This window comes from Paroedura picta, chromosome 9 (assembly GCF_049243985.1).
Source record: "Paroedura picta isolate Pp20150507F chromosome 9, Ppicta_v3.0, whole genome shotgun sequence".
Lineage (NCBI taxonomy): Eukaryota > Metazoa > Chordata > Lepidosauria > Squamata > Gekkonidae > Paroedura > Paroedura picta.
The window spans coordinates 27,796,365-27,823,706 of NC_135377.1; the positions used below are offsets into that span (position 1 = coordinate 27,796,365).

At 41.4% G+C, this 27,342-nt stretch overlaps 1 protein-coding gene across 2 annotated transcripts in view; it reads right to left on the reverse strand.

The window, feature by feature from the left end:
• Nucleotides 1-5,126: 5,126 nt before the first annotated feature.
• STMN2 (stathmin 2) overlaps nt 5,127-27,342 on the reverse strand; it is a 33,132-nt gene continuing 10,916 nt past the window's right edge. Inside the window, exons 2-5 of one of the 2 annotated variants that reach the window (XM_077352073.1) lie at nt 15,698-15,793; nt 14,491-14,663; nt 7,256-7,447; nt 5,127-6,534 (exon numbers count right to left, since the gene is read on the reverse strand). In XM_077352073.1, coding sequence (XP_077208188.1) covers nt 6,475-6,534; nt 7,256-7,447; nt 14,491-14,663; nt 15,698-15,793 — 521 coding nt within the window. In that variant the 3' untranslated portion in view covers nt 5,127-6,474. Of the gene's footprint in view, nt 6,535-7,255; nt 7,448-14,490; nt 14,664-15,697; nt 15,831-27,342 lie in introns of those variants that run through there. The other variant, XM_077352072.1, reaches the window with a different exon arrangement.

The window sequence follows — 27,342 nt, forward strand, 5'->3', positions numbered from 1 at the left end:
AACAACAACAACAACAACAACAACAACAATAATAATGTACCCATTCTTTCTTCACAAGTTCAGGGCAGGTTACATCACACAACATATGACAACATAAAAATATAATCTACAATAAATACTTAAAATCTTAATAGCTAAAACAGTTCTGCCCTTCACTGCATATTTCTAACCTTTCAGAAGCAGGAGGGGAAGACAGCAGAGTTTTAAAAATCATCCCCAGATGGAATGACAAGGTCACAAGTAATACTGATAGTTTTAACCAAAGAAAATATATAATTTTTCTTAGTGGAATAATTGGATATTTCAGTTCTTTTAAAAAATAAACCTGTATTGCCCTCTGGTGTTGACCCAAGATGTTGCAGGTTTAAACTAATCTGATATGAAATTAAATTGTCTCTTTGGAAATAGTTTTATCAAATGGCTATTAATCAGTCTAATCCTTATAACAGAAGGAGTTTGGATGGTATATTTTGTATGTTGAATCTGCTTTCATTGTTTCACTAAAGATGCTTAGACTGAAGAACTGGGGAGTGATGGGAGGAAGACAGATTCACTATTGTAGATAGATCTGTATTTGTGGAGCAACCAAGACAAATTCTGCATTACCTAAGCTTGATTTCATACTTTGGTGTATAACAGACAGCACTGAAAACTTTTCTGTCAGTCCAGGTGACAACCAAATGACTTTGGAGAAGAAGAGAGAGGTTGGAGAAGAAGATAAATGTTTCAAATATGCCATTCTCTTCTAGCCTGGTACGGGATGGCTTTTGCTTTTTTTTTGTTTTGTATAACTATGACTCAAAGAACTGAGGCTTTTGAGCTCTGGTGCAGGAGAAGACTTTTGCGGGTCCCTTGGACTGCAAGGTGAACAAAGCGGTCAGTCCTAGAGGAGATCAGCCCTGACTGCTGCTTAGAAGGCCAGATCCTGAAAATGAAACTCAAATACTTTGGCTACCTCATGAGAAGGAAGAACTCCCTGGAGAAGAGCCTAATGCTGGGAGTGATTGAGGGCAAAAGAAGAAGGGGACCTCAGAGAATGAGGTGACTGGATAAAGTCACTGAAGCAGTCGGTGCAAACTTAAATGGACTCCAGGGAATGGTCGAGGACAGGAAGGCCTGGAGGATCATTGTCCATGGGGTCGCGATGTGTCGGACATGACTTCGCACATAACAACAACATAACTATGACTGCTGTACTGATGTCCTTTAATGTTAGAACTGCCCCTGAATTCAAATGAGAATGAAGATTCATCAGTGATTATATCCAGGTCAGGATGTGAGAGGGGTGTTATGAAGAAGGGTCAGTTAGCATTAGCATGCTGAAGTAAAATTATAAGCATAATCAACTTGGTGAGAAGGATGGAGGTGGGAAATGCAGAAGTCTGTAACAGAATAAAAATCCTGTGACCCTGCTCTTCTTAATTATATTTATATACCGCCCTCACCTAAGGCTCAATCTGAGTAAAAAAGATAAACAGCACAGACAGCAAATATATTCCTGGCATTTAGGGTAGTAAGTGGAAGTAATAGCCAGTTTGGTGTAGTGGTTAGGAGTGCGGACTTCTAATCTGGCATGCCAGGTTCGATTCTGCGCTCCCCCACATGCAGCCAGCTGGGTGACCTTGGGCTCGCCACGGCACTGATAAAACTGTTCTGACCGGGCAGTGATATCAGGGCTCTCTCTCAGCCTCACCCACCCCACAGGATGTCTGTTGTGAGGAGAGGAATGGGAAGGCGACTGTAAGCCGCTTTGAGCCTCCTTCGGGTAGGGAAAAGCGGCATATAAGAACCAACTCTTCTTCTTCTTCTTCTTCTAATAAGAATTAACTGAAAAGGCAATAAATGATGAATGTCTGTCCTTGGGATCTTACTTTTGAATGTATAGAATAATTATACAAATGAATTTCTTTAAAAATATCAATTGCTTGAATAGATTATTTGAATTTAGGATTATGCCATTTTTTCTTGTCATTTCACTTTTTCTTAGTACACTTAAATCCCACCCACCCCTATTCACAAAATCCCACCAGAAAGATTTGGTTTGTTAACTTTTGTAAGGCCTGGTCTCCTCTGTTGAAAGGAAGGGGTAAGGACAGCACAGATATTCTCAAGGAGAGACTGAAGGGGTTTGAATGTTTTGGTTTCTGGACTAGGGATGGGCATGAACTGAACCACAAATCAAAATTCATCTCAAATTTTGCCCTGTTTGTGGTTCATGAACTGAAGCTCATGCCAGGTGTCATGAACTTCCACAAACCTTTAAAGCAGCTCCTAGCAGTTCATGAATAGAGGAGAAAGCAGAAGTTTAAAGGGAATCTGAGCTGCTCCCTGCTGCTCAGCTGTTTTTCAGGTTTTGAGCAAATCCCATTGAAAGGGGATTGCAGGGCCACAAACTAGTTCAGTTTGTGAATGAATCTCCTCATTTGATTTGGTTCATGGTTTAGCTATGAACGGACACAAATTGCTTTTGTCCAGTTTGTGCCCATCCCTATTCTGGACTGAAGTAAATTTGTCCAGGGACAATAGAAAAGATAAAGACTGGCACATAAGCAACAGGTATATCTCACCGTGAATGGCCAAAAAGGATAGTTCAACTAGGACTTGTTTTAAAACTATGCTGGTTGGCATAGCTGGACAAATCTATTCAAATGCTGCTCTAGTAGCTGAATCTTGGTTTGTTTTGAATAATTTTTGGACTCTTTAAAAACAATGTTGCCAAGGCTACAAATAATAGGAGAAAAAAATTCTTGTGAGAGTCTAACTATGTAGAACACATACTTGCTGTGGGAATCCATGATCCTGGCCCCTCCCCCTCTGACACACTCTCTCTCTCTCTCCCCCCTCCCCTGTTGCCTCTCCCACTGACCTATACTTCCAAATCCCTCCGCCCCATAATCCCCCCTCCCCTCCCCTTCCCCCCACTCCCCCCTTGCCTCTCCCACCTACCTGTCCTTCTTGGTCCCTCCCCCACAATCGCTCCCCCCACACCTTTTCCCCCACCTTCCCTCTCCCACCTACATCTCCTTCCTGGTCCAGCCCACCCCCCCACCCTTACCTGTTGCAGCAGCAGTTCTGCAGCCCTCCGCTGGTGACAATGGCGTCTCCCCACTTCCCAGGCCTGCCCTGCTCTGCAGAGGGTGAGACAGGCCTGGGAGGTCAGGCACCACTGCGGTGGAGCTTTCCTGACCTGCTCCACACTGTGGAGGGTGGGACAGGCCAGATATCACAGCAGCAGAGCAGCCCTGGCCTGCTTCAGGGGCAGCGCTGCAGCTCCAGCTGGCTTTAGGGGCTCCACATCTTGTTGGCTTTGCAGCCAGCACTTGAGCTGCAGACTCCTCTGCTGGTGGCCTCACCACATTTTCTGGCATGCTCCCTGGGGCAAGGCTACAGACGTCACGTCCATACCCATTTCTGTCCCAGGGGGCATGCCAGAAGATGTGTTCAATGTCAAAAATAGAAAAAAATGCAGATATGTGAGGAATCCCACCTAACTGATAGTGTACATTGAGTGCCCCCAATGTAATAAATGTTGCCAGCAGCTAACTACTATAGCCCTTCAGAGGGTATGAAAGGGGAATCTTGCCCTTGTTTGCAAAAAATCTCAGAAGCAAGTACTTGAGAGAGGTTACTATTTGGTCTCCTCATTTCTAATGCCGATTAGTTGTATCACCAGTGGGAGAAACTATCATGGTCATAAATATCCCTACATTACAGAGTTAAAATATGAAGTAATCACATGCAGAAAAGGACCAGGTTGGAAGAGGCCAGAATATTCTGGGTGAAGGTGGTGAGCCTTTCCATCCATATACACAAGTATAATGCAATATGGAGAGAGGGTGATTAAGGAGGAGTATCTATTGGAAAGAGCTTCTTGTGGCACAGAGTGGTAAGGCAGCCGTCTGAAAGCTCTGCACATGAGGCTGGGAGTTCGATCCCAGCAGCCGGCTGAAGGTTGACTCAGCCTTCCATCCTTCCAAGGTCAGTAAAATGATTACCCAGTTTGCTGGGGGGTAAACGGTAATGACTGGGGAACGCACTGGCAAACCACCCCGTATTGAGTCTGCCAAGAAAACGCTAGAGGGCATCACCCCAAGGGTCAGACATGACCCAGTGCTTGCACAGGGGATACCTTTACCTTTACCTTGTAGCCTTATTTAAGGCACTGATTTTCTATCAGTAAGTCTGGACTTCAGGTGATCATGGAGCCCCCCAGTAGGTTTTGAGCCTCTAGCATCCATTTTGTTCCCATTTGGAAGGATCTGCTGCCAGCATGCAGGACTAGAGAATATGGTGTCATTCCTCCATCCATTCTTTGAGTGGAATGGCAATGTGGCATGGTAAGGTCACTCAGTGATGGTGAGACTTCTTTCTTTGGTCTCATCTTTGGCTTCTTCTTCACTATGGTACCTCTCCTAGTGGTTGGCTTATGTTTCCTGTTTCTAGTTCTTTTGCTATTACCCAAAATTCTAGCCTTAAGACAAGCAAAATCATAACTCTGGCTCACCCCTCTTCTCAGCACATGTCTTCCTGTCACTTTTATTGCAGCACAGTGGGTCCCATGTGTTCTAGGTCTGGAAAGATTGATGATTAATGCCCTAAAGAGTAAGGTGATACAGCCTGTGAGCCTCAGATACTTCCCACCTGATACAGTGGTCAAGGCTCTGCAGCCTCTTCCCATTTTGGGGTGGGCAATGACATTGTCATTATGAGAATACAAACATATGATTCACACAAGCAGAGCTAGCCAGCGAGAGCCACTGCATGCCTGGGAAGTGCTAATATGCATCTGGATGCAGATCTATTATTAAAATTCTCATCTAAGCTCTATTGACTTAACTGAATGTACTTTTTATGCAAATAGCTTTACATTCAGGTCCACTAGATTGAAACATTTGACTAGTTGTCCATAAAGTTTAATACATTTTCACTCCCAGTCTCTCCTCTCTTGATTGGTGTGTTCATTCTAAATCTGAAAAGTTACTAACAGTGAGCTGCTTGAAAAGGCAGAAAAAATTAAACTGGAGGATCAGCTTGAAACAGAAATACCCCATCCAACAGCATTTGCTCCTTTTACGTTGTCACTCCATTGTTGGAAGAAGGGGTAGAATGAAACTACAGACTAGTCCTTCTTTCAGTTCACAGAACCCCAATTCTTTATTAATCACAGCTTGCACACAATGACATACAAGAAAAATAGCACTAATGAAGAATAGAATAGGCAGGCAGCAATTTCCAAGAGGGTCAGGGACAATTTTAAACTGGCAGCTCTCTGGAGAGGAGGAGTTATGTATGTGGGCTGAGTGAAGCTATGTTTGGTGTGAATGCCTGAGCTGGTCACCTCTGCCACATCAGCCCTTTTCCTTCCAGCGGACGTCTTTTAAAAATAGGCAGGACCATCTGATGCTGAAGCACAAAGATGGCTGGATTAACAACTAGCTTACTGAATCTGGTGAACTACACTCCACAGAGCATCTTGTCCTGTGGCAAAACAAGAGTGGCTGAACACTGAGATCCCACCTGTAAATATGCACCCATTGTCCCAATGATTCCAGCAACCATAGGCAGGATTGTGGCTGAAGATAAAACAGAAAGAAGCATCTAAGCCTAAGAGTTCCTTGCTTCCCATTAAGAAATGTATTAGTGGTGCGATTTAAATGAAAAAGATGCAGTTTGGAATTCAGCCTATTAAAACTGCTTTCCCCACCCCCTGTACCAGATTCACCCACTCACTCTCCGCTGCATTTAATATCCTTTTTTGTTTAAAAAAAAGGCCCAGTATTGCTTCCACTCGTTTTCTCATTGATGTCATTTGCCTTCCAGAATCGGAAGATGTTTTCTTCTGAAGGCAGAGTTAACAACTACAGTGAATATCATTTTTGTTTCTGAATTGTTATATAGCAGATTGCGGTGACAGTAACTATGGTATGAATGCGCAATGTTCGTGGAGCATGTTACCAGGCCCGCTATATCACTTCGCAGTGCCTCCTTACGGTCTTAATGAAGGCTACTGATTGCACAGCATTCTAGGTAATTAGGCAATTACTGGGCTCTAGCACCATAGACGTTCTGTTGACTTGGTTGTTCCATTGGAATGGGGACAGGGAGGGAGGGAGGGAGGGATTTTGCTGCAGAGACCTTCAGAGGAACTGATCTAACAAATTCAACTGAATGGAAATAGACAACATCAAAAGCCTGTTACAGGACATGTAAAGATTATGAAATAACTTGCATAATGCAATACTTGTATTTTTTAACAAAAATGTAAGTATTTACAAAATAAGATCCAAGTTTTATTTTTAAACATCAAGCAAACCATTCTGCAAAGACTGCATTGTTTTTATTGAGTTCTTGATTCTTTTTTTTTTTTAAACCATGTCATACATTTCCCATACTAATATCTCATGATCTGTAATAATATAGGCAGGGGAGGTTTGGGAGTGGTGGGGAGCAATCCCATCCTCTCCACTGCTGGCCTCAGCCAGACAGTTCCACCTGGAGCTCCTTGTTTCTGCGGACCTCAGCAGCATGCCTTTCCTGGGGAAGGAAAAAAGGACGGCAAATAATAAACTTTTGAGTCCTCTCCCCAAAGAACTTTTTACTGTCAACCACTTTGGCTGCCTTGGAAGGTAGACCCCGCTCAAGTCCCCTCCTCCCCCAACAACACCCACCTGCTCACATTTCCAGCTATTTCTCAAACCACAGCTGGCAACCTCATCTGCTGGACCAGGGGTAGTCAAACTGCGGCCCTCCAGATGTCCATGGACTACAATTCTCCTGGGAATTGTAGTCCATGGACATCTGGAGGGCCGCAGTTTGACTACCCCTGTGCTGGACTGTCATATGTTGGATGTAATGGGTGGCAAAGAATTACGCAGGTGTGCACACAATGTGTGTAAGCCTGAATTTTGCAGTCATGCCCACATTTGTGTCTGCATTCAGCAGAATCACATGAAGAACATGAACTCTAGATGAGGAATGACTAGAGGGGAATGATCCTGCTTTTGTATTGCCCTTCATCTCCACACCTTTAGAATTTGATGTAATGTATGAGCTATTAGGAGTTGCCTGAACAGGAGCATGGCTGCTGCCTCTGGATTCTATTCTATTCCTTTTTCAGAAAGTGGCGGTAGATGTTATTTTCCCAAGCTTGTTATGCCTAGAAGTGCTGTTACCTTGGGATGACCCTCACTGTGTCTTGTGTATGCATGCTATAGTTCAGACTATCCCCATATTCTGGTAATTACAGGCCAGTTACCTTCTCCTGCAGACGTTCAATAAGAGCAGCTAGGTTAGCTTCACGGTTTTCTTTGATCTGTTCCATTTTCTGTATCAGTTTTTCCTCTGCCATTTTGCTGAAATTATTGTTCTCCTCCAAAGCCTTCTGAAGGACCTCTCGCTCATGTTCTCTCTTTTCTGCCAGCTGTTTCAGCACCTGAGCCTCCTGGGACTGGGGAGAAAATCAAAGACAATCCAGTGGTGCAATCAGCTTCAAAAACATTTAGACAATTTTGAAAGATCTGTAATAAGAGAGTTTCAGTGACGGTGCCAAAAGTTAACAGATTTCTTTTGCATCTGGTTGCTATAGTCGTATCTTCCTTGCAAAATTTGTCAGTGGGTGGCATAAAAATTCAAAAAGTTTGGCTTTATTTGGAATTATATTGATTAGTGTTTAAAAGCACGGTTGAATCTAAAGGGCCAGACCTCTGTTCAAGGAACTTATCTTTTCTGCTACTCCCTTCCTGCTGGAGATATTTATGCTCCCCCAAAATAGCATCTATGGGTCAAAGGACCTTAAAGAAATGTGGAGAATTATATGGTAGTGGTAGCAAGTAGAAAATAGGGCTTCTTATACAAGCTTCTTATACAAGCTGAGATGTTTTTCTGCAGTACAGAAAGGATGTTGGACTCAGTTTAATAAATATGTACAACCACTATGTGGTAGTAGAAACCAGATGAGCTCTCAATAATTGTTATATTTTCAAAGACAGTATTACAAACAAAACCAGTTCCAGTAATAGAAATTTTCACGTGCTCTTATATGATATAAGAAAAATTGATACCTGAATAATGTTCTCATTGCTGAAACATCCTCCAAATATTTATGCTGTTTGATTTTTGGGTTAAAAAAAAAGCCTTTGAAAATTCATTTGACAGTGATTTTTCTTAACATTTAATGATTGTGGTTAATGGTTACTGGCTCTTTTTGAATGACATCTGGTTAAAACCATGTATTCATACTAAGTCCAAATTTCTTTTTCAAGCATGCTTCTTTATGTCTTTATAAATTATCTTGAAAATTAACATTAGCTTAAAGTGACAAAGGAAGTTCAAGGTTTCAGAAAGCTGCAATGTTACATTTTGGGTTTAACAAGTCTCATTTTTCAAAATAGATTTATTCAAAATTCTTTTTCTAAGCTTAAGAATAGGGAGGTGTGATCTGTCTCAGATGATCTCCAAAATAAATCAGTGCCCAGTCTGGTATTTTTCGGAAGTATCTGAGCTGAATTGCACATCCCATTAGTTTAAATGAGCCAAATCAGAGAAGCCCAAATCAATTTAATCTTGAGTTGGCTAATTTATGATTCCGCAGATTGAGAAAGACCCCACCAAACAGCCAATCCTGAGAAGCTGCTGTTTGTTGGGGTCTTTAAATGCCTCCCTAGCAGACCCCTCTGAAGGTCTCTAGTTCCCTTGCTGTATCAGTTGTGGGGGGGGGGGAGGTCATGGTGGAGCAATGAGAGTTTGTCTGCAAAATGGCCTCACGAATGCCTCACAGCCTAAGTCCAATTGACTAAAATTTTGATGCCCTTCCTTGAGGGTGGTAAGTGACCGAACTATCCTAAATAATTGGGCTGGGTGATAATTGGGCTCGCTGACACCATAGAGGATGCATAGAATTCATGTTTATCAAGCTTTCACCACCATCTCATATGCCCTCATAAGCATGCGATAGGATATTCTCGTTACCTCATTGTGAGTTTTCCTCCACACTCACTCAAGTTATTTCTCCTCCTTCTTCCTCACTTGAAGCTCTGTGGTACACTGCAGTATACCTTGGAGCCTGTTTGAGGTGAGGGCGGAGAGGACATTGAGGAGTGATCTTGTCAATAGTGACTGACAGGCGGGAATACCAATCCCCCACCAAGGCTGCCAATAAGTCACTGGGAGGCATCAGGTCCCACCGAGCATTCAGGAACCTCACAGGATCCATAAGTCTCCAGAGGCAGGCTAAAATACGCCCATCACCTACCCAGGGTGGAGGTGGCTGTGCACTTTTAAATGCCCCAAACAACTGATCCATGGAGAGAGGCATATCTCCATGAATCAGTGTCGGGCTGTGGCCAAATTGATTTGGCTGTGCTTGAATCGCACGAATACAAATCCTTATGTAATAATGGGATTCGGTTGATTTGAGTATACCCGAATCAATTTGGTCTGAATCAAAACAGTACTGATTTCTTTTTTCTTGGTGCACATCCCTACTAAAGACCCAGAGCTTGTTTGTTAACTTGATCTGGATATAGATGGACCTCCTATTGGCTGATTTCACTGGTGGCTTGGGGCTAAGTGGATCAAACGGGGGAACAGGGAACAAGGTTATATCAGGACTTTAAAATGTACATTTTTGCAGAAAATAAAAGGCTTTGGAGAAAGCAATAGGCCCCTCCCAACAAGCCAATAAATATATTCCCCTGCAAAGCATAGGGAGGCCCCATCACTAAGTCAAAATGAGTCTGGCCATAGCTATCTGTGTTATTGAATATAATCAATAATGTGGGCACCTGGCAAATTGTACTTATGTTGCAAGTAAAAATATATATATTACAATACTATTTTTGCATTCTGTGCATTCTATGAAAATTTTTGTTGCTCCATATAGACCAAATTTTTAATCAAGAACCCCCCCCCCCCCCGGTCAATGGTGTCCCACTTTACCAATTTTAAAATCTGGTCACCTTAGACTATATTCAATTTAAAACAAACTGAGAGGAGAGGTATGACCTCTGCAACAATGCCTGGTTTACAAAGGGAACCAACAAGAAGAAAGAGCAATGATCATTACAAAAGTCTTTAGGGGAGAGGGTGTGGCTTAGGGGCAGAACAGGTGCTCTGTATGAAGATGCTCATTTCCTGGGATTGCTGGTCAAAGGGTCTCTCATCAGCAGGTGCTAAGGAGAAACCATTCTTTGTCTGAGACTTAGGAGTACCCTAGCCAGGCTGAGAAGAACAAACGGAGGTAAAAGAATTCACAGGTTACTCCATATAGGGCAGCTTCACTGGTCTTCTAGAGGGGCCAACTTCCTGACCACCCTTTTTAACATATTGATTTATTTAGATTACGCATTTGTGGATCAGAGGGAATGGGAGAATGGTGAAGAAGTCAGCCCATCTCATGTGAGAAGAATTTACTTATGACTGGATAAAAACCCCTTTTGTGGTGCAATCATTATGGTAAATGACATTAATCAGTAAAAGACACATGGCTTCCACTGAATAGCTGTGACAGCACAACTGTTTAAGCGGGTGATCGTTATCCTCCATTCAATGTGGTTTTAAACAGCAGGTACTTGTCCAATTACATTTCACACAAAGGCGAATCCAGTAATAGGATCACATGTGATTTCTGTGCTGTAATTCAAAAACCAGTAGGAATACACATCCCTCTGGAATACAATTTTCATATCAGTATTCTGATTTAAGGGAGATCCCACTGAGCAATTCAGCCTATGATTATGAGCCTTTTGCAAGCTGCTGTGATGGGTAACCATTTTGCTTAACTGTCCATTCAGTCTGTTTCCTGTTACCATCGAGATACGTTTTCATGCAGCACTGAGAACCTTTTTTTATTTGGAAGCGATACTTTGCGTGGAAACAGTAAAACACCATTTCCGTGCATAATGCCTCTGCAGGCAGCTACTTCACTGGCTAAAAGAGAAGGGAGCGTCCCTGCAAAATACTACCCAAAGTATCACGGTACCCTAGAAATAGATTTATTGTTGTTCTTGTCACTGCAGCTGCCTGCTGCAAATTTCCTATAGTTCTTCAGTTTCCAGACAAATTTCCACCATCACTGGCTTTAATGGGGCAGATATATGAGGAACAAGCAGCAGCATCCTAAACAGGGTCACACACGGTTGAAGCCAAAGGTTTACAAGGGTCTAACTCCATTTAGGATTGCACTTTGAATGCGAGATTGATATCTGTTCATGAAAACCAAAGTGATTTTTTCAGTCTGCTGAAGAGGTGGAGCAGTGGCACTCATCACTTGGTGGCTCACAGATGACCCCATTCACAATTACAGTCAACCCAAAGAGCCACATGACCATTGCGTTCCCTGCATGGCATTCCACTGTTTTCTCAGCATCAGACACAGCAACTCAGACTGGAGTGAGACAGCCAAGGTGCACAGAGGAGAGCAAGCTGGCTGTGGAATCAGGAGAGCGGGTGGCCAGCTTGCTCTTTTCCTGGGAGGCACCTGGTGGTGGGTGAGAGTGCAGAGGCTGCAGAGAAGGGGTGTGTGATGTTATGTGGCTCACACCACAGCTTACCTGTCCTCCAGTTCCTCTGAAAATGGCTGTTTCAAAGATCTGTACTACCTGCCAACCACAACCCTACCAGGAAATTGCCTTGAGCACTTTCTTAGAATGTGATCAGAGTACTACATTTGAGAGCCACTCTGGGATATGCTACAGAGGGCATGTTAATGAGCAAGTTGTGGCTCATCACCGAGCATCACTAGAGTAGAGTGTTCATCTGAAGCAGCGCAACAAAAATTGTGTCCAATGGCACCTTTAAAGACCAACAAAGATTTATGTAGGGTGTAAGCTTTCAAGTGCATGCACGCTTTCTCAGACAATGGAACAAGGTTCCATGCTTGGCTGGAGATGGATGGGGCAAGCAACTAGTCTCTAGTTATTTCTTTTCACAACTGGGAAAGTGTCTGCCATTAATTACTAAACTTGACATTTTTTATTTCTCCAATGTTTTTGTGAACTACAACTGAATCCAAAAGACTGACTACCTTTTAAAGCAAAGGATTATCATACTGCACAATTTGAATGTTATGACACAGTTTACTGATTTGCTCCTAATTAACTTTCACATTATACTCTTATGATCCTTGTTCCATTGTCTGAGTAAGAGTGCTTGCACTCGAAAGCTCATGCCTTGAATAAATCTTTGTTGATCTTAAAGGTGTTTTTGGACTCAATTTTTGCTAGGGTATAGAATGTAATCTGATGTTTACCCAGACCTTACTTGCGTACAGAAATTCTCTGTTCACTCTGTTTAGCACAGGGATGGCTCTATGTGTATGTTGAAATGAATGTACATATAGGATTTACCCCTCAGAGCATTTGTCTCTACAAATGGAGTTGCATTTTTTAAAATCTGTTTCTTTGCCCTATCCAGAAAACCTTCTATTTCTTGTGGAGTACAAAACAAGTAGCTCAAAGGGCAGCATGAGTGATAAAATCAAAACAAAACACAGAGAACTGTTTGCCCATATTCATGTATGAGCCACAGGCATTCATACTTTCCATCCCGTGCATATTTTGAAGTACAAGCCTTAGAAACTATTTCTAATTTTGGTATGTTTGAGGTCAGGATGATCCTCAGTCTCTGCTCCATCAAACTCAAGAGAAGGGCAGACAAATTTTCTGTGTGATGCTATGCTTGAGATGCCTCTCAAGGACTGTTTACGCACTGGGCACTTCACTGCCCCAGCCCCCATGCAGGAGCATAAATCGGGGGCAGATGAGGCACACTGGGCTAAATGCTCCCCCTTGCAGGAAGAGGTGGGGCAACCTGCCAGGACAACTCCAGCCTGCAGCCCGACATGAAACCTCCAGTGCGTAAAAGGTCAAGGACAGATTTCTGAGAGTATTCTCCATCTACCTTCCTGGATTCAGCAGATGGCATATGATGATGAGCAGAGGCAAAAAAGGTGGCTCTGAACAATGCAGTGGGTGAACATGTGGCCCTGTCCTTATTTGAGAATCCTGGCCTTCTGGAATCCTGGCCAGAATCAAATTACGGATCCATCATAAACACTGCATTCTGCACAGCACTCTTGCAAGCTAATTATTATTCAATTCCCAGGGAGCTGCAATAGTTAACTTCTAATATTTCCATGAGTGATTATAAAGGAAATAAATCAGGGAGTGAGGGAGAAAGGGTTGCTGAAGTATTTAACTAGGAGACTGATAAATGGCATCTAAAACCAGCATCTGAAAATTGGGCTCTAATTTGTGCAATCTTCTGTTGACACTTACACAAGAGTCTGGCAATTTCTAATAAATGTTAATCTAATTAACAGAGGATGGTTTCATTCAAAGACACTGTGATATCAATTAACGTTTTAAAGGCAATTTTCTTCGATAAGCTGTGATTGCTTCTGATTAAAATTTTATTTGAAGAGGCATTCAAGTTCTGGAATGTATCTGCATGAAGGTTGTTTGCAAAAGCAAAAAGAAAGAGGCCTTTCTGCACAACAAAGGATCTTTCCCATCATACAAATGGTTGGAGCAGTGAACATTGATGACCAGTACGAAGTGGGGAAAACTGGAATAAGGCCAGACAATGCATTCAAAGCTGAGCTGAACTTAACTGAGTATGGGACACCTTCAAGCCTCAAAACATGCTCTTAATTGGCACATTACATAACTTAGGGATGTCAGGTGGGACTTGGAGAGCCCCTGGAATTACATTTTCTGACTGTAAGAGACTGGTTCCCCTGGAGAAAACCAATGCTTTGGTGGGTGAACTCTATGGTGTTATGCCTTATTGAGGTCCCTGCCCTCTCTGTCCTTCATCTCCAAATCTCCAGGCGTTTCCCAACCGATTTGACAACTCTGATTACATTAACTCTCCTTATGTGCTAATGTTGTTACCTACCCTAGCCTTTTTGGGCAGTGTGTTAGAAATTTAAACAACATCCTGGTGGCTTAAAGACTAGGCCTTAGATTTAGTGATGAATGAGCAGAAATCTCGACAAACTTTGTGCAGCTCTGCTTGCACAATGTCTTCTGTAGCACCTAGTGCTTTCCTAGGCCTATTCTGCACACAATAGATAATGCACTTTCAATGCACTTTAGAAGTAGATTTTCCCGTTCTGCACAGGAAAATCCAGCTGCCAAAGCACACTGAAACCACATTATCCTATGTGTGCAGACTACGCCCTAGTACCCAGAAATTCCCTGCACAAGGTCTTGCAAAGTGGGAATGCAGCTCAGGATATGCTGTATTTAATTTAGCATAAAGAGACAATGTCAGATTTTTAAAAATATATTTCTACTTGCACCAAGGACCTGAGTGCATGCAGAAATCCCCCAGTGGATCCAAGCCTAACAGATATGGGGAATATTTTTAAATGGTGTAGACCCCATCCATGAAAGCTGCAATAAATCTCTTAGTAATTTTCAATACTGTTCAGAAAGTTATTACGTTGAAACATTGTTCTTTTACACACCTGCCGTAGCGACTACGTACCTTTCTCCTTTCCTCTGCAGCTTCCAGTTTTTTCTGGATCTCATCAAGTGACACATCTTTCTTCTTTGGAGAAGCTAAAGTTCGTGGTGCTTCTGAGACTGGAGACGGTGGCTTTAAGATCAGTTCAAAAGCTTGGCCGGAAGCACGTTTATTGATTTGCTTAACTTCCATATCTGTAAAGGTAAAGGTAAACTTTATATAGCAAAAGTACCAATCATGGATTTTTGGGAAGGGGTCATGGAAACAGGCTATTAAAGTTGACTGCGATGAAACTGTAATGTGCATGGTACTCTGTTCTCATTCCACTGTGTTTCTGTGTTAGAAAAACTTGCATTAATTCTGCATTTTAGGGTTTGTATTCATTTGAAAAGTCATAATTAAAATGTTATTTCTTGGTGTGTGTGTGTGTGGGGGGGGGGTGAGTTGGCTATTGCCATCCATATAAATTTTCTGATAAAAATGAACTGCATGAAAACTTGGTTGACACAATAAATTACAATAATATTTTTAAAAAACCCTATACCATGTGAACTAAGTTAGGCTGAACACCAGCATAGCTATGTTTTTTTTTTAATTTGTGTCTATTTTATAGCTTGAATTTGTGGTGAATCAGCTTGTACTAGGAGTGATAATATGTATTTATTGTTTCCAAGAGTGGCAGGCTATAAATGAATGAATGAACGAACGAACGAATAAATAAATTTAGGCAGTCAGTAAAATCTAATAGATTTATGGAGAGGTGGCAAATAGCTTTTCTAAAGTTTGGTGTAGTGGTTTGGTGTAGTGGTTAGGAGTGCGGACTTCTAATCTGGCATGCCAGGTTCGATTCTGCGTTCCCCCACATGCAACCAGCTGGGTGACCTTGGGCTCGCCACGGCACTGATAAAACTGTTTTGACCGGGCAGTGATATCAGGGCTCTCTCAGCCTCACCCACCCCACAGGGTGTCTGTTGTGGGGAGAGGAATGGGAAGGCGACTGTAAGCCGCTTTGAGCCTCCTTCGGGTAGGGAAAAGCGGCATATAAGAACCAACTCTTCTTCTTATTCTTCTTCTAAATATAAAAAATAAATACTAGCAAAAATGGCTAAATAATCTAATCATTGACTAAACAACAACTACTGACTAAGTGAACAGAGGGAGTGTCATTTTCCAAGATGGCCCAAGCAATCCTTTGGCTATCAAAATGGTTCCAGTAAAAATTACTCACCATCATATGTATATATATTGATGTTGCGAGGCTCCGGGTAAAAACAGGAGCAGATCAAAGAAAGCATTGAGAGCTCCTTCATCTTCTCCTTGTAGGCTGAAATAAAAGAATACTTCATTAGAATCTTTCACCTTTCAAGTTTCTTGTCTTGCTGAGTGTTTAATTTAGATGGTAATTAGTGCTGCTGGCACATCCGCAAAATTAATGGCTTTCATAAATTCGGCAGGGGGATATCTCACAATGTGAAAGGCTTCTCCTAAATTTTCTTTTTATCATTTCTTGTTATATTCCATAGACCACAGGCTAAACGGTACTACAGAATTTCCCTCCACTACTCCAACAACCTTGTGAGACAGTCTTCTATTTTTTTCTTACAATCTTGTCACCTTTCATTTCTAACATATTCTTAAGAACATAAGAACAGACCACTGGCCCATCAGACCACTGGCCCATCAATCCCAGTATCCTTTCTCACACAGAGGCTAATCAGTTTCTCTGGAGCAGAGGTAGCCAACCTGTGGTCCTCCAGATGTTAATGGACTACAATTCCCATGAGCCCCTGCCAGAAAAGTCCATGGACATCTGGAGGACCACAGGTTGACTACCCCTGCTCTGGAGGTCCAACAACAGAGAATAGAGGCTGAGGCCCTTTCTTGATGTTGCCTCACAGCAGTGTCTTCAGAAGTTTATTGCCTCTGAATATGGAGGTTCCCTTTAGTCACCATAGCTAGTAGCCACTGATACGCCTATCTTCCATGAATCCTCATAATCTCCTTTTAAAACCTTTCATTTCTAACACATTTTTATTTCCTTTTCAACCGGAGTCCTATAAAAGCTGAGGCTGCCCAGAAGCAGAGACAGATCAATGATATTTCCAGTGAGAAGAGGGAGAAAATAGTTGCCTTGGTTTCCTCTCTAAGGCATTGGTGACCTCCACCCTCTTAAAACAAGCAGAATGAAGTCCCCCTTCATCCTCTGTCCTTATATTCACTGGCAGCAGCAGGGATTGTCTCTCATTTAGGATCCTCTGACAGTCACATAAGTTCATACAGAACTTTGAAGATGGGTGTCATCAACATTTGGATGAGAGGGTGTGAAAAAGATGACTGCACCCAATCTGTATTTCTTTAGCTAAGTCTCCAGATGCAGCGGTCTCTGTTCTGAGCAAATGTCCAGATGTAATGGTCAATATGATGAGGGGGAACAAGTTGAAATTAACTCCAGACAAGAATGAAGTAATACTGGTTTAGTATCAAATACGATTAATTAGATGGTATAAAGTTATCACTACCAAACAAAGCTAAAAGTCTGGGAGTTCTTTGTGTGTGGAAGATCAGATTGATGTAGTTGCCAGGAGAAATTTTTATCATCCATGTCTGGTTTGTAAGTTATCCAATCAGATGCTTCTCTGTAGCCTCTGTGTGGGATGGAGCCAAGCTCCACATTTCCATTCTTTCTAGCCCTTCAAAGAGCTTCTTTCCTATTTCCTGTTGAGGTAAATTGTAACATTACAATGTGACTCAATAAAGAAGAAAGTAAAGGGGGAAAAAGGGTTTCCAAGTTAAGAAAGGGTCCCGGTGAAAACTTCTAGGGATGAGCACTTCAAAAATAATTGTTTTAATACCATATTGGAAAGTCGGGAATGGCATGTTTATAATTTGTATTAAATATCTGGAGAATTGTTATATTTTGGAAAGCTGTGTTGGGGGAAATGTTGGCTTTAATAAACATTGGAACAATATTCCCAGCTTATTGAAAACTATACTCATGCCCTTCCTCAAGTAAAAGGAAATTAAAACAATAATTTTTAAGTGCTCCCCTTTAAAGGACCATTATTTCCTATGGGTGAAAGACATGGAATCTGGAGGCCAGATCTACCAACCATAGAAAACAAGGTCCCTTTAAGCCAGGGGTAGTCAAACTGCGGCCCTCCAGATGTCCATGGACTACAATTCCCAGGAGCCCCCTGCCAGCGAATGCTGGCAGGGGGGCTCCTGGGAATTGTAGTCCATGGACATCTGGAGGGCCGCAGTTTGACTACCCCTGCTTTAAGCAGTAGGAACAAGGAGGGAAGAAGAGAGAGGAAGCCTGCCCAAGAGTCCAGCGGGTAAATGGGGCCACTGTATCAATGAGTAGTAGACCTTGTCCTTTAAAGCAGGGGTAGTCAACCTGTGGTCCTCCAGATATCCATGGACTACAATTCCCATGAACCCCTGCCAGAAAATGTTGGGGCTCATGGGAATTGTAGTCCATGGGCATCTCGAGGACCACAAGTTGACTACCCCTGCTTTAAAGCCTCTCATGTCCTGGGACCTGCATAACTGAAGGAACACACATACGCTCCCTGCATCAAGTCCTCCAGCACACATTGCTTAAATACTATCACTCTGTCAGGTTCAGACTTCCATGGCAAGGTTGTGCTTCTGTTTGGTTGTGGTGCCCATTCTCTGGAACAGCCTTCTAATGGATAGCAAAGAGGTCCCTTTGCTGCCCAGGTTTAGAACATTATGAGAGGCAGTAGTATTTCAAAGGTCATTTCTAGGCTTAAACGATTGTTGGCAATGGCAATCTGTTTTGCTTTTACATTGGGTGGTACTCCACTTTGATGATTCCTAAATGTGTTCTGATTGCATATTTCATTGTATTTTAATCAAGCTGCATCAAAACACTGAATAGACAAGTTATACAGAAACAAATAATTGTCTAAGCTGCTGCTGGCACAATTAAACGGAAGATGGGAATGCACACATGTTTCTAGCAGTGTCGGAAGCTCTTTCATTTTTTAAAATGCCAACCTCTTTCATTTTTTAAAAGAGAACAATATATGGACATGGTGCTTTCTTCAGAAATACTTTATTATATGATGAAGTTGTTTAAAGTCTTTAGTTCCTCAATAGGTCATCTCCATGCAACACAGGAAGGCCACTGTTTTAGGGTTGCCAGCTCCAGCCTGAGAAAAATGTGGAAATAACCCACAAAGAGCAGGGTTTGGGGAGGGGAGAGACTTCAGTGGGGTTTAATGCCATAAAGCCCACCTTCAAAGCAGCGATCTTCTCCAGAGGAACTGATCTCTGTTGCATGGAGAAGAGCTATAATTTCGGGGGAGCCTGGCATCCTTGGAGGCTGGCATCCCTATACTGTTTAGATCTATTTTGGACAGGAGCCAAAGGGATAGTTTAGCTCTGTGACAATCTTGTGTGTAATCACTGGAAATTGCAACTTTTCCATTTTGAGTTGCTGACCCCCAGGGCCATTTCACAATTGGCTTGTTAAATTCCCAACAATTCAAAATAATTTATCAGTAGGATGGGAAGGATGGGACTGTTGTTCAATAAAAAGGCCAAGTCCAAAGTTCTCTTGTGTGTGTAGTACTAATTATGTGGTTCTTTAGATTCAATTTGAATGCGGTAAACTTTGAAGAATACACAGGGCACCTGAGAACATATCTTCAGAGTTGACAGTTTCATGATCATAGACCAATGCAAGACAAAAGTAAAATGAAACATAATACCAGAAAAACAATGCAAATGTATAGACTAAATACAAGGTTAAGAGACACACCATAAAAGCTACTAGCCTAAATAGCATAAATAATTATGAATGCTCTACAAACCTATTGGTATACTTAGAATAGCTATAACCTGATGTTTCCTAATTCTTGCTAGCCAAGCAAATCTAGCTACTTTGTTTGTTAGATGACTGTTCGAATCTGATAGTAATAGTTGCAGGCGATGTTTTCTCAGGCCACGGGGGCATTCTATAAACATTAGTACTAATGGACCTGTGTGAATATGATTATGTATTGTCTTGACCCTCATTGCAAATACAGACCCATTCCTTGACTGGGAATCCATCAAATTTTCCACTCAAGTATGCAGAGGATAGGGTGTTGTAAGTAAGGAGGGTGAAGGATCTCCTGTGCACAGGGTTTACAACCTTAATTAGGTATTACATCAAGGGGTTCTTGATTAAAAGATCTTTCCTCAAAAGAGGATCTTGGATATCGTTGAGGTCATGTTGCCTCTCTACTTCTATCACCATTGTCCTAACATGATCTGTAGCCTTGTCGTAACCCATAGTCAGAATTAGTTGAAGTGAGAGACCATAGTAGCACAGCTTTTTAGTGAGTGCAGTTTGCCAAGGTGCAACGTAAGAGTCTGTCATAATTAAATGTAGCAGCCTCCTTTCTGCCACAATTTTTTTTAGAAATTGCACCTGTACTTTTCTGTGTGTTTAAAGAGATGTCATTGATATGGGCAGGTCATGCATAGGGTGCCTGGAAAATAACATGTATGTAGATAAATTATCAGTTTATGTGGGATTTATATAGAACTGACCAGTACATGCCACCATGTTTTCTTGCTATGCTTGTTATGTGTTTATCCTGTCAGAGCATAGGACAACATAGATTTTTCTTCTTCCATTTATTTTACAAGAATCCTGTGAAATATGTCTGAAGTGGAGAGAAACTCGCCAAGGATCAACCCTTGTGAGATGAATAATGATTTGATCCTGAGTCTCCACAGCTTCATGTCTGACACTCTAACCACTGCACCATGCTGGCATTGAATGTTGTAATTACACAGTCCTTCAAACAGTTCCACTACAAGGGACTTCAGTAGTAAGAATGATGCAAGTCAGTTTTAGGAATACAAGATATACTAAATTATACTAGAATGTACACTGGAGTAATTATACCTAGGATTATACTGTTCATGTCATCTAGTCCAGGGGTAGTCAACCTGTGGTCCTCCAGATGTCCAGCAAACGCTGGCAGAGGCTCATGGGAATTGTAGTCCATAGACATCTGGAGAACCACAGGTTGACTATCCCTGATCTAGACCAGTGGTCCCCAACCTTTTTATCACCAGGGACCGGTTAACGCTTGACAATTTTACTGAGGCCCAGGGGGGAGTAGTCTTATGCCAAGGGACGTTGCCGCTGCCTGAACCCTGGCGCCCCTGACTTCCCCCTGCCCACTGGGGGGCGCTGCCAGCAGCAGCTGCGCAGTGCCATGCCGAGAGGGAACCCCAGCCATGTTGGCCGTTGGAGAGTACCAAAGGTGAGCTGACAGCAGAGTGGCAGGGCAGCCCCCAAGGCAGCAGCCAGGAAGGAAGATGAGGACGAGCTGCAGCTTAGTACCAACTGATCCACGGACCGGTACCGGTCCCCAAACTGGGGGTTAGGGACCACTGATCTAGACTAGCTATGTTTCATCAGTAAATATAGCCTATCTCAAGTCTATGTCCAAATTTTCCTTTGGGGTAGGAGAAAACCAGTCTACTTTTCCATCCTCCTGCTCCTCAGAGGTCATATGAAGGATAATTCAAATGTGGTTTGATCTGATAATTTATTTTCCATTGTCCGGGTCTCTTTTGTTGGCTGGACAACCAGTATAGCAACTATAATAATAATAATAATAATAATAATAATAATAATAATAATAATAATAATAATAATAATAATAATAATAATAATAATAATAATAATAAAGTTTCTCAGAAGTCTGGCATTTTGTCAGCATGGTGAATTTGAGCTATTTTAGGTGCCTTTCCTACCACAGCTTTTTCACAGGTGGTACTCCATTTTAGGGAATCCCTTCCCTCTGTCTGTAGTTTTATTCTCACATTTTTATTTGAAGCCAGGACTCATGTGGTTAATGCCAACTGCTATTGATGAACAGAAATTAGAGGTCTTTGAATAGTTAATTTCCATTTTAGTTACATTGTTTGGTTCTTTAAATTGTTTTAATTTAATTTAATGTTTAGCATAAAACAAACTGCCTAGGGAGGTCTGTTGTTTGTAAAGGTGAAGTATAAATAAATAACAATTATACCTCAACAACTGAAATCTGAAAGTGTGATAAAATGTCATTATAAGTGCTCACACTGATGAGAGGGATCTGAGACTGAAACTTTCATTTCCCCTCTTTATGTCTGTAACAATTCACGCCCCTTCCCTGTTATGCAGCTCCCTACGGTGGTGTGTGAATGATGCAACCATGGGGGCAGGTCTGCTCCACACACGATCAGCATCTTCCCTTCAATGTAATTGCACAGTACATAGACAACTGTGTGGAACTACACTCATCAAGGGAATCACTGCCTTGTTGCTTTGGCTACATGATTTGGCCATGCCCTTTTTTATTCCTGGCTTTTTTGGGAAAGCACTTGGCTTCAAATCCATGACAACTGAGCCTTCAGTAAAAAGAAAGTCAAGTACTATGGATCCTTTCTGAATATGTTGCAATTAGTTGTTTCAGACATTTAGTTCCCTACAGGCATAAGAACATAAGATCAGCTGCGCAGGATCTGAGCAATGGTCTGTCTAATCCAACATCCTGGTATACAAGAAGCTTGCATTTGCTCACTCAAAGCTGGTATTCAGGGGAACATCCATTTATCATGGCTGAGCTATACTCCATGGAATTGTCTTTTCTCCTTAAAACCACAGAAATCAGTGCTCCTCACTGTATCATGTGATAGTGAGTCCCACAAGTTAATTTCATATAATGTCAGGAAATGATTCCCTTTCTCTGTCTTAAATCTCCTACCTCTCAAGTCAATAGGGTGATCTTGAGTTCAAGTATTATGGCAGAAGGAGACCACAAACAGCAGTCTTTTTATCTACTTCCTGCATAGTAAGCACAATTTTCTAAACCATTACCATACACTCCCTCCGGTCATAGTACAAGTATTCATGACTACAAGGATCTTTCCTATGAGCTGATAGAAGCTCTTTTACAGCAAACTAAATCATGATAATGGTCATGATACAATTGCATCCTTTCTTGCATTTAATACATAAACAAACTTCCATTATTGGGTTTGCCTATACTTCAGATCAATTTGTTCACTGGCTATTTCTGTAGCTTCCCTAGATGCAGACAGGCAGGCACCTAATTCTTTAGTAGCGCATCTTAGCGCAACCAAAGTGACAGCTAACCTGGCCCGCTTCATCTTTCATATTCACTGTAAAAGTTTTTATTGTTTAATCAGGCTTTCAATATGAATTTGAGTTCCTGACCCTGAATCCAATTTCATTTTCGACTGCGAGAAATAAACTGCAGGAACTGAAGGTAAGAGATTCAAATGAGATGGAGCGTGAAATACAGGCCAGACAAAGGTGATATTTCTTTAGAACATGAAAATGGTATTCACATTGATCTCTCAATGACCTTATTGGTGAAAGCCATCTCTTGAATGTTGAAAGCTAACCGGTATGGATATGCTGGGTGTTCACAGGTCTATATTAAATATTCTGCTAGCCCACAAAACTTTTATTTTTCTTTCAGTGTCACAGACACACATTGGATCAGACCATTGGTCCATCCTTCTAACTGGAGATGCTGGGAGTTGAACCAGGGATGTTCCTCATGCAAAGCATTAAGTAACAGGGAAGAACAATTTTATATTGACAAGTGCACTGTAATGATTACTGTTAAAAAATACAAATGGCTTCTGTGGGCATCTCATTTAACCTACCTCAACATTTCCTCTTTCCCTTCCCTATATCCAAATAGCTCCTCCCTTACTCCTGTTTCTTTCTTTCTTTCTCAGCTTGATCAGCCAACCTATGTTTATCTTCTCCATCACTCCCTCTTCTTTTCAGCCTCTGCCTGGGCAAACAATGGTACCATTGCACAGTAGTGGCTGTGTGGCAGGGAATTGTGTGGTGGGGAACCCAAAAGGACTTTCAGAGGGCACCACATTTTTCTCTATATGCCCCTCACCACATTATTTCTTGCTTCTCTTCTGGTAAATTCCATATTCTCACATTCCTCTACTTCTTTCTCTTCTTTCTTATCTACCAATCAACCTGCCATTTATCTGTACTTCTATCCCTGACTACACTGAGGTTCATTTATTTCATTTACTGTATACTTTGTGTTTCTCCGTAATGTAGACCTAAGCAGTTTACATCATTTGCCTCTCCTCCATTTTAACCTCCCAACAATGCTTTGAGGTAGGTTAGGATGAGGACATGTGACTTACCCAATGTCCCGCAGGGGATCCAAACTTGGGTCTCCCAGATCTTAGCCTGTAACTTCAACCTAGGGTTGCCAGCCTTTGGATAGGTCCTGGAGATCTTCCAGTATTACGAGGGATTTCCAGACTACAGAGATCTGTTTTCCTGGAGTCATTGAGGTCGCATAATAGCAAGTCACCCAGTAGTTACTGCAGGGTACGGCCTCAGTGAGCTCTTCTGCAAAAGCCAAAACTCCTCTGGCAGGGCCCTGCCCCCACCCTTCAGTGACTTAAACCAAGATTCCTTAGCAGCTTCCACAAAGACCACTGCAGAGCACAGTCATTTCATACAGCAGCCAATAATACATATTACAATCCTATTTCCTCTATTGAAATGGCTTCCTGAATTTGCTTTGTTACAGTTCTGTGTTTATAGCTGTAGTTTTTCTACAATCCAAATCCCATTTAATTGTTTACTGAATGTTGCTTCCTGTTAATCCTGTGTAAACTGCCTTGAGCCTCAGTGAGAAAAGCTGACCATAAGTAATGCAAATAAATAAGTTGATCTTATTCCATCAAGATCTTACTATCAAATCTTTGAGTACTTTCCATGGATCTAAGCATGTTACTGGGCAGTAATTCCTGTGTAGTTTATCCCTCAGGTAGAGTTTAGGTAGAAGTTGGAATTTTAGACCAGCCTTCATATTGGTGCAGAGCAGAGCTGAGCTGAGTTGAGAAAACGGTGGCCAAAGACACCATTGCTAGACAAGCAGACGCTTCCTTCAGGGTTTTATATCCTGATTCAGTAAGATTTATGATGTACATAAAGCCCTAAAAATAAGCAGAAATTGATCTGCATTCTTTTTCTCTCTGCATGAGTATGCAAACACTGGACTGAGATCTGGCCAATATACAAAAGAACTGGCAAGTCTTTCAATGAGTTCATTAGCTAAATTGAATTATATTGCATTTATATTGTTTGTTCTTGAGCTGCAAATTAACGTGCAAATAAGATTGATAGTTCCCTTATAGGTGCCAAAGGTCCAATTACCTAGAAGGCCTGAGATTACCATTTTACAGTATTTTCATTCATGGAATTCTGCTAAAACATACCACAAAAAGCCATTTATAGACTCGTAATTATTATGGTCACTTTGAACGTAAGTTAATAGGATAATTTTGTTGAGCTAATGGAAACACTTTGTTAAAATGAAATTTTAATGGTGGCTTTTAGTTTCCGTTAGAGGAAAGGAAAGCCTCAACTGTTGTGCTAGATATGACCAAGACTCATGATCTATAAACTGTTAATGAACTTCATCAAGATGAAAGCATAAGCGGCTCTGATTTTTTAAATAGCTAATTTCCCTATTTTATCCAACTCTACTCCAAGAATATGCTTCTGGGCTTTCTTTGGATTTCAGGATCCATTTTTTTATGCAGTTTGAACTGTAGCTTGCTCCATGGGCCACGAATCCCCTCTTTTGTACATAAGACCTTTGAAAAGTTTGGGTGGTCTAGCCAGTTACAATTCTTCCTTGAGGAAATTTTGGCCTTAGCGATTCCTCCTGAAATCACACCCTAGTTAGGTTTAGGACTACCAGAACTCCTGACGGAGGCAGAAGTCATCTGTTGCCAGGCCCTTCTCCCCACCACCGATCAGCTTAGTATGTCATGGAGGCTCACTGGGTGACCTTGGGCCAGCCACAATCTCTCACTTACCTCACAGATTAATTCCTGTGAGGACAGAACAGAGGAGAGGAGAATAATGTTGTAAGCCACTCTGGGTCCCCATTGGTTGGAAGAACTGAGCTATAAATATCCTTTAAAAATCTAAATAAATATCTAAAAACATAATTGTCCATTAAACCTCTCCTTAAAAGACAGGCCATTTTTCTCCAGGGATGTTGGCAACCCTAGGTTACTATGTTTATACCTATTTTGACTCAAGATAAAAATCTTATTAAGCATGCCTTCTGCTATTCTGCAGAGAAATATGTATGTTAGTTTTCTATACCTGGCATAGATTAAATATAACCATTGGTAGACCAAGTCCAAATATCTGGCATATCCTGTCTAGGGAATCTAAATTAAATCAAGAAACTGACTATAAGTGAGAATGTTATTTACATTGCAGTAGTGTGCCTAGCCAGCCCCTCTCCCTGTGTCAGTTTGACTTTACAAACTGTAATATCACTTTGAAGACAATTGGCATAGAACATTGTGGCTATTTTTGCATACACATGTGTTTCATAACATTGTAGCTTTTCTCAAAGAATTGTGGGAATTGAAATTTAATAAACACGCTCAGCGTTTTCAATTAGAAATTCCAGCTACTGTCAGAAGGGATTAGGAATTAGTATTAAACAAGTGTAAGCCTTTAATGTGATTTTTATGAGACGCCCAGAGTCAAATAAATGATAAAACAATTTCTAAACTGATGTTGAGGTCCAGAGAAGATGTTTGCTGAATTTATTTATTTAAAACATTTCTATCCCAACTTCAAACTTCAAACCACCTTTTCTAGGATTCTAATAATTGCTCTTACAGAAAATTCCTTTTCATCTTGCTTTTCATAATTTTTTCATGTTAACCTTAACCCAGGAATTGCATTATGAACTCTTGTAGGTGAGCCAGATACATTCTGAGTATTCAGGCAATGGAATCCTTATTACCAACCTGCTGCATTAGAAGAGCAAGTGAATTTTATTTCAGTGTTGTTTTATTGTATCGTAATTCACAGGCATGGCATGAAACAAAATTAATTTATGGAAATAATTGAATTTATTTCTGTGGATGCTAAAGCCACCCCTACCACAGAGCTGAAATTGCTCAATTGTGAACCTGGAATTAATTTGGTTTCCTGAATTCTCTACAGTTTGTTGATATTCATGTGATATTTTCTGAGTACTTAACTGAAAGGTTGGTTAGTATTTGTTAAGTGTATCTTACTTCATTATTTCATAATTGCTATGCTTCAGGATCTCACAAGTCGACCACTAAATCCTAAAGTGGACCACTATGTGGTAATGGTGATGAATGCCACTGAGGCACATGGTCTAAAATTTTGGACATACTCAAAAATGAGACCACCAGTAAGTGAAAGCATGTAGATAGAATCATAGAGTTGGAAGGGACCTCCAGGGTATTCTAGCCCAACCCCTGCACAATGCAGGAATTAAGAATGGTATTGTGTGTGAATGGCATGAGTTGATTTAGGTGTGTATAGTATGAAGAAACATAGCAACTGATTACTAAAGAAAATAATTACTGAATAGAACAGCAACATCAGTGGGAAGGAAAAGGAAGGAGAGATAGCTGCAGCATAGTGGAACTAAGAGATCTGATCCAGGGTTCTTCAGGATCAAGTCCTTGTATTTGGAAAACACAATTTCTTCACCTTCCCACTCCTGAAGCAATCCAATATGACCCAGGGATGGGGGTGGGAGATTTGGCCGTCATCAGGGTGGGGGGAAATCATGCTCTGGAAACACAAGTTCTTGATCCCTTGGAAACGCTAGAATGAATGCATGCCAATGTGCCTGACAGGATAGTTTCTGGTTTCATCTTGACAGCAAATATTTAGGTGCAATTGTAGTATGTGAGATATAGATTTATGCATTCTAGACAAAAGAAGTACTTATACTGTTCCCCATGGCACAAGGCAGAGCAAGGAGAGCT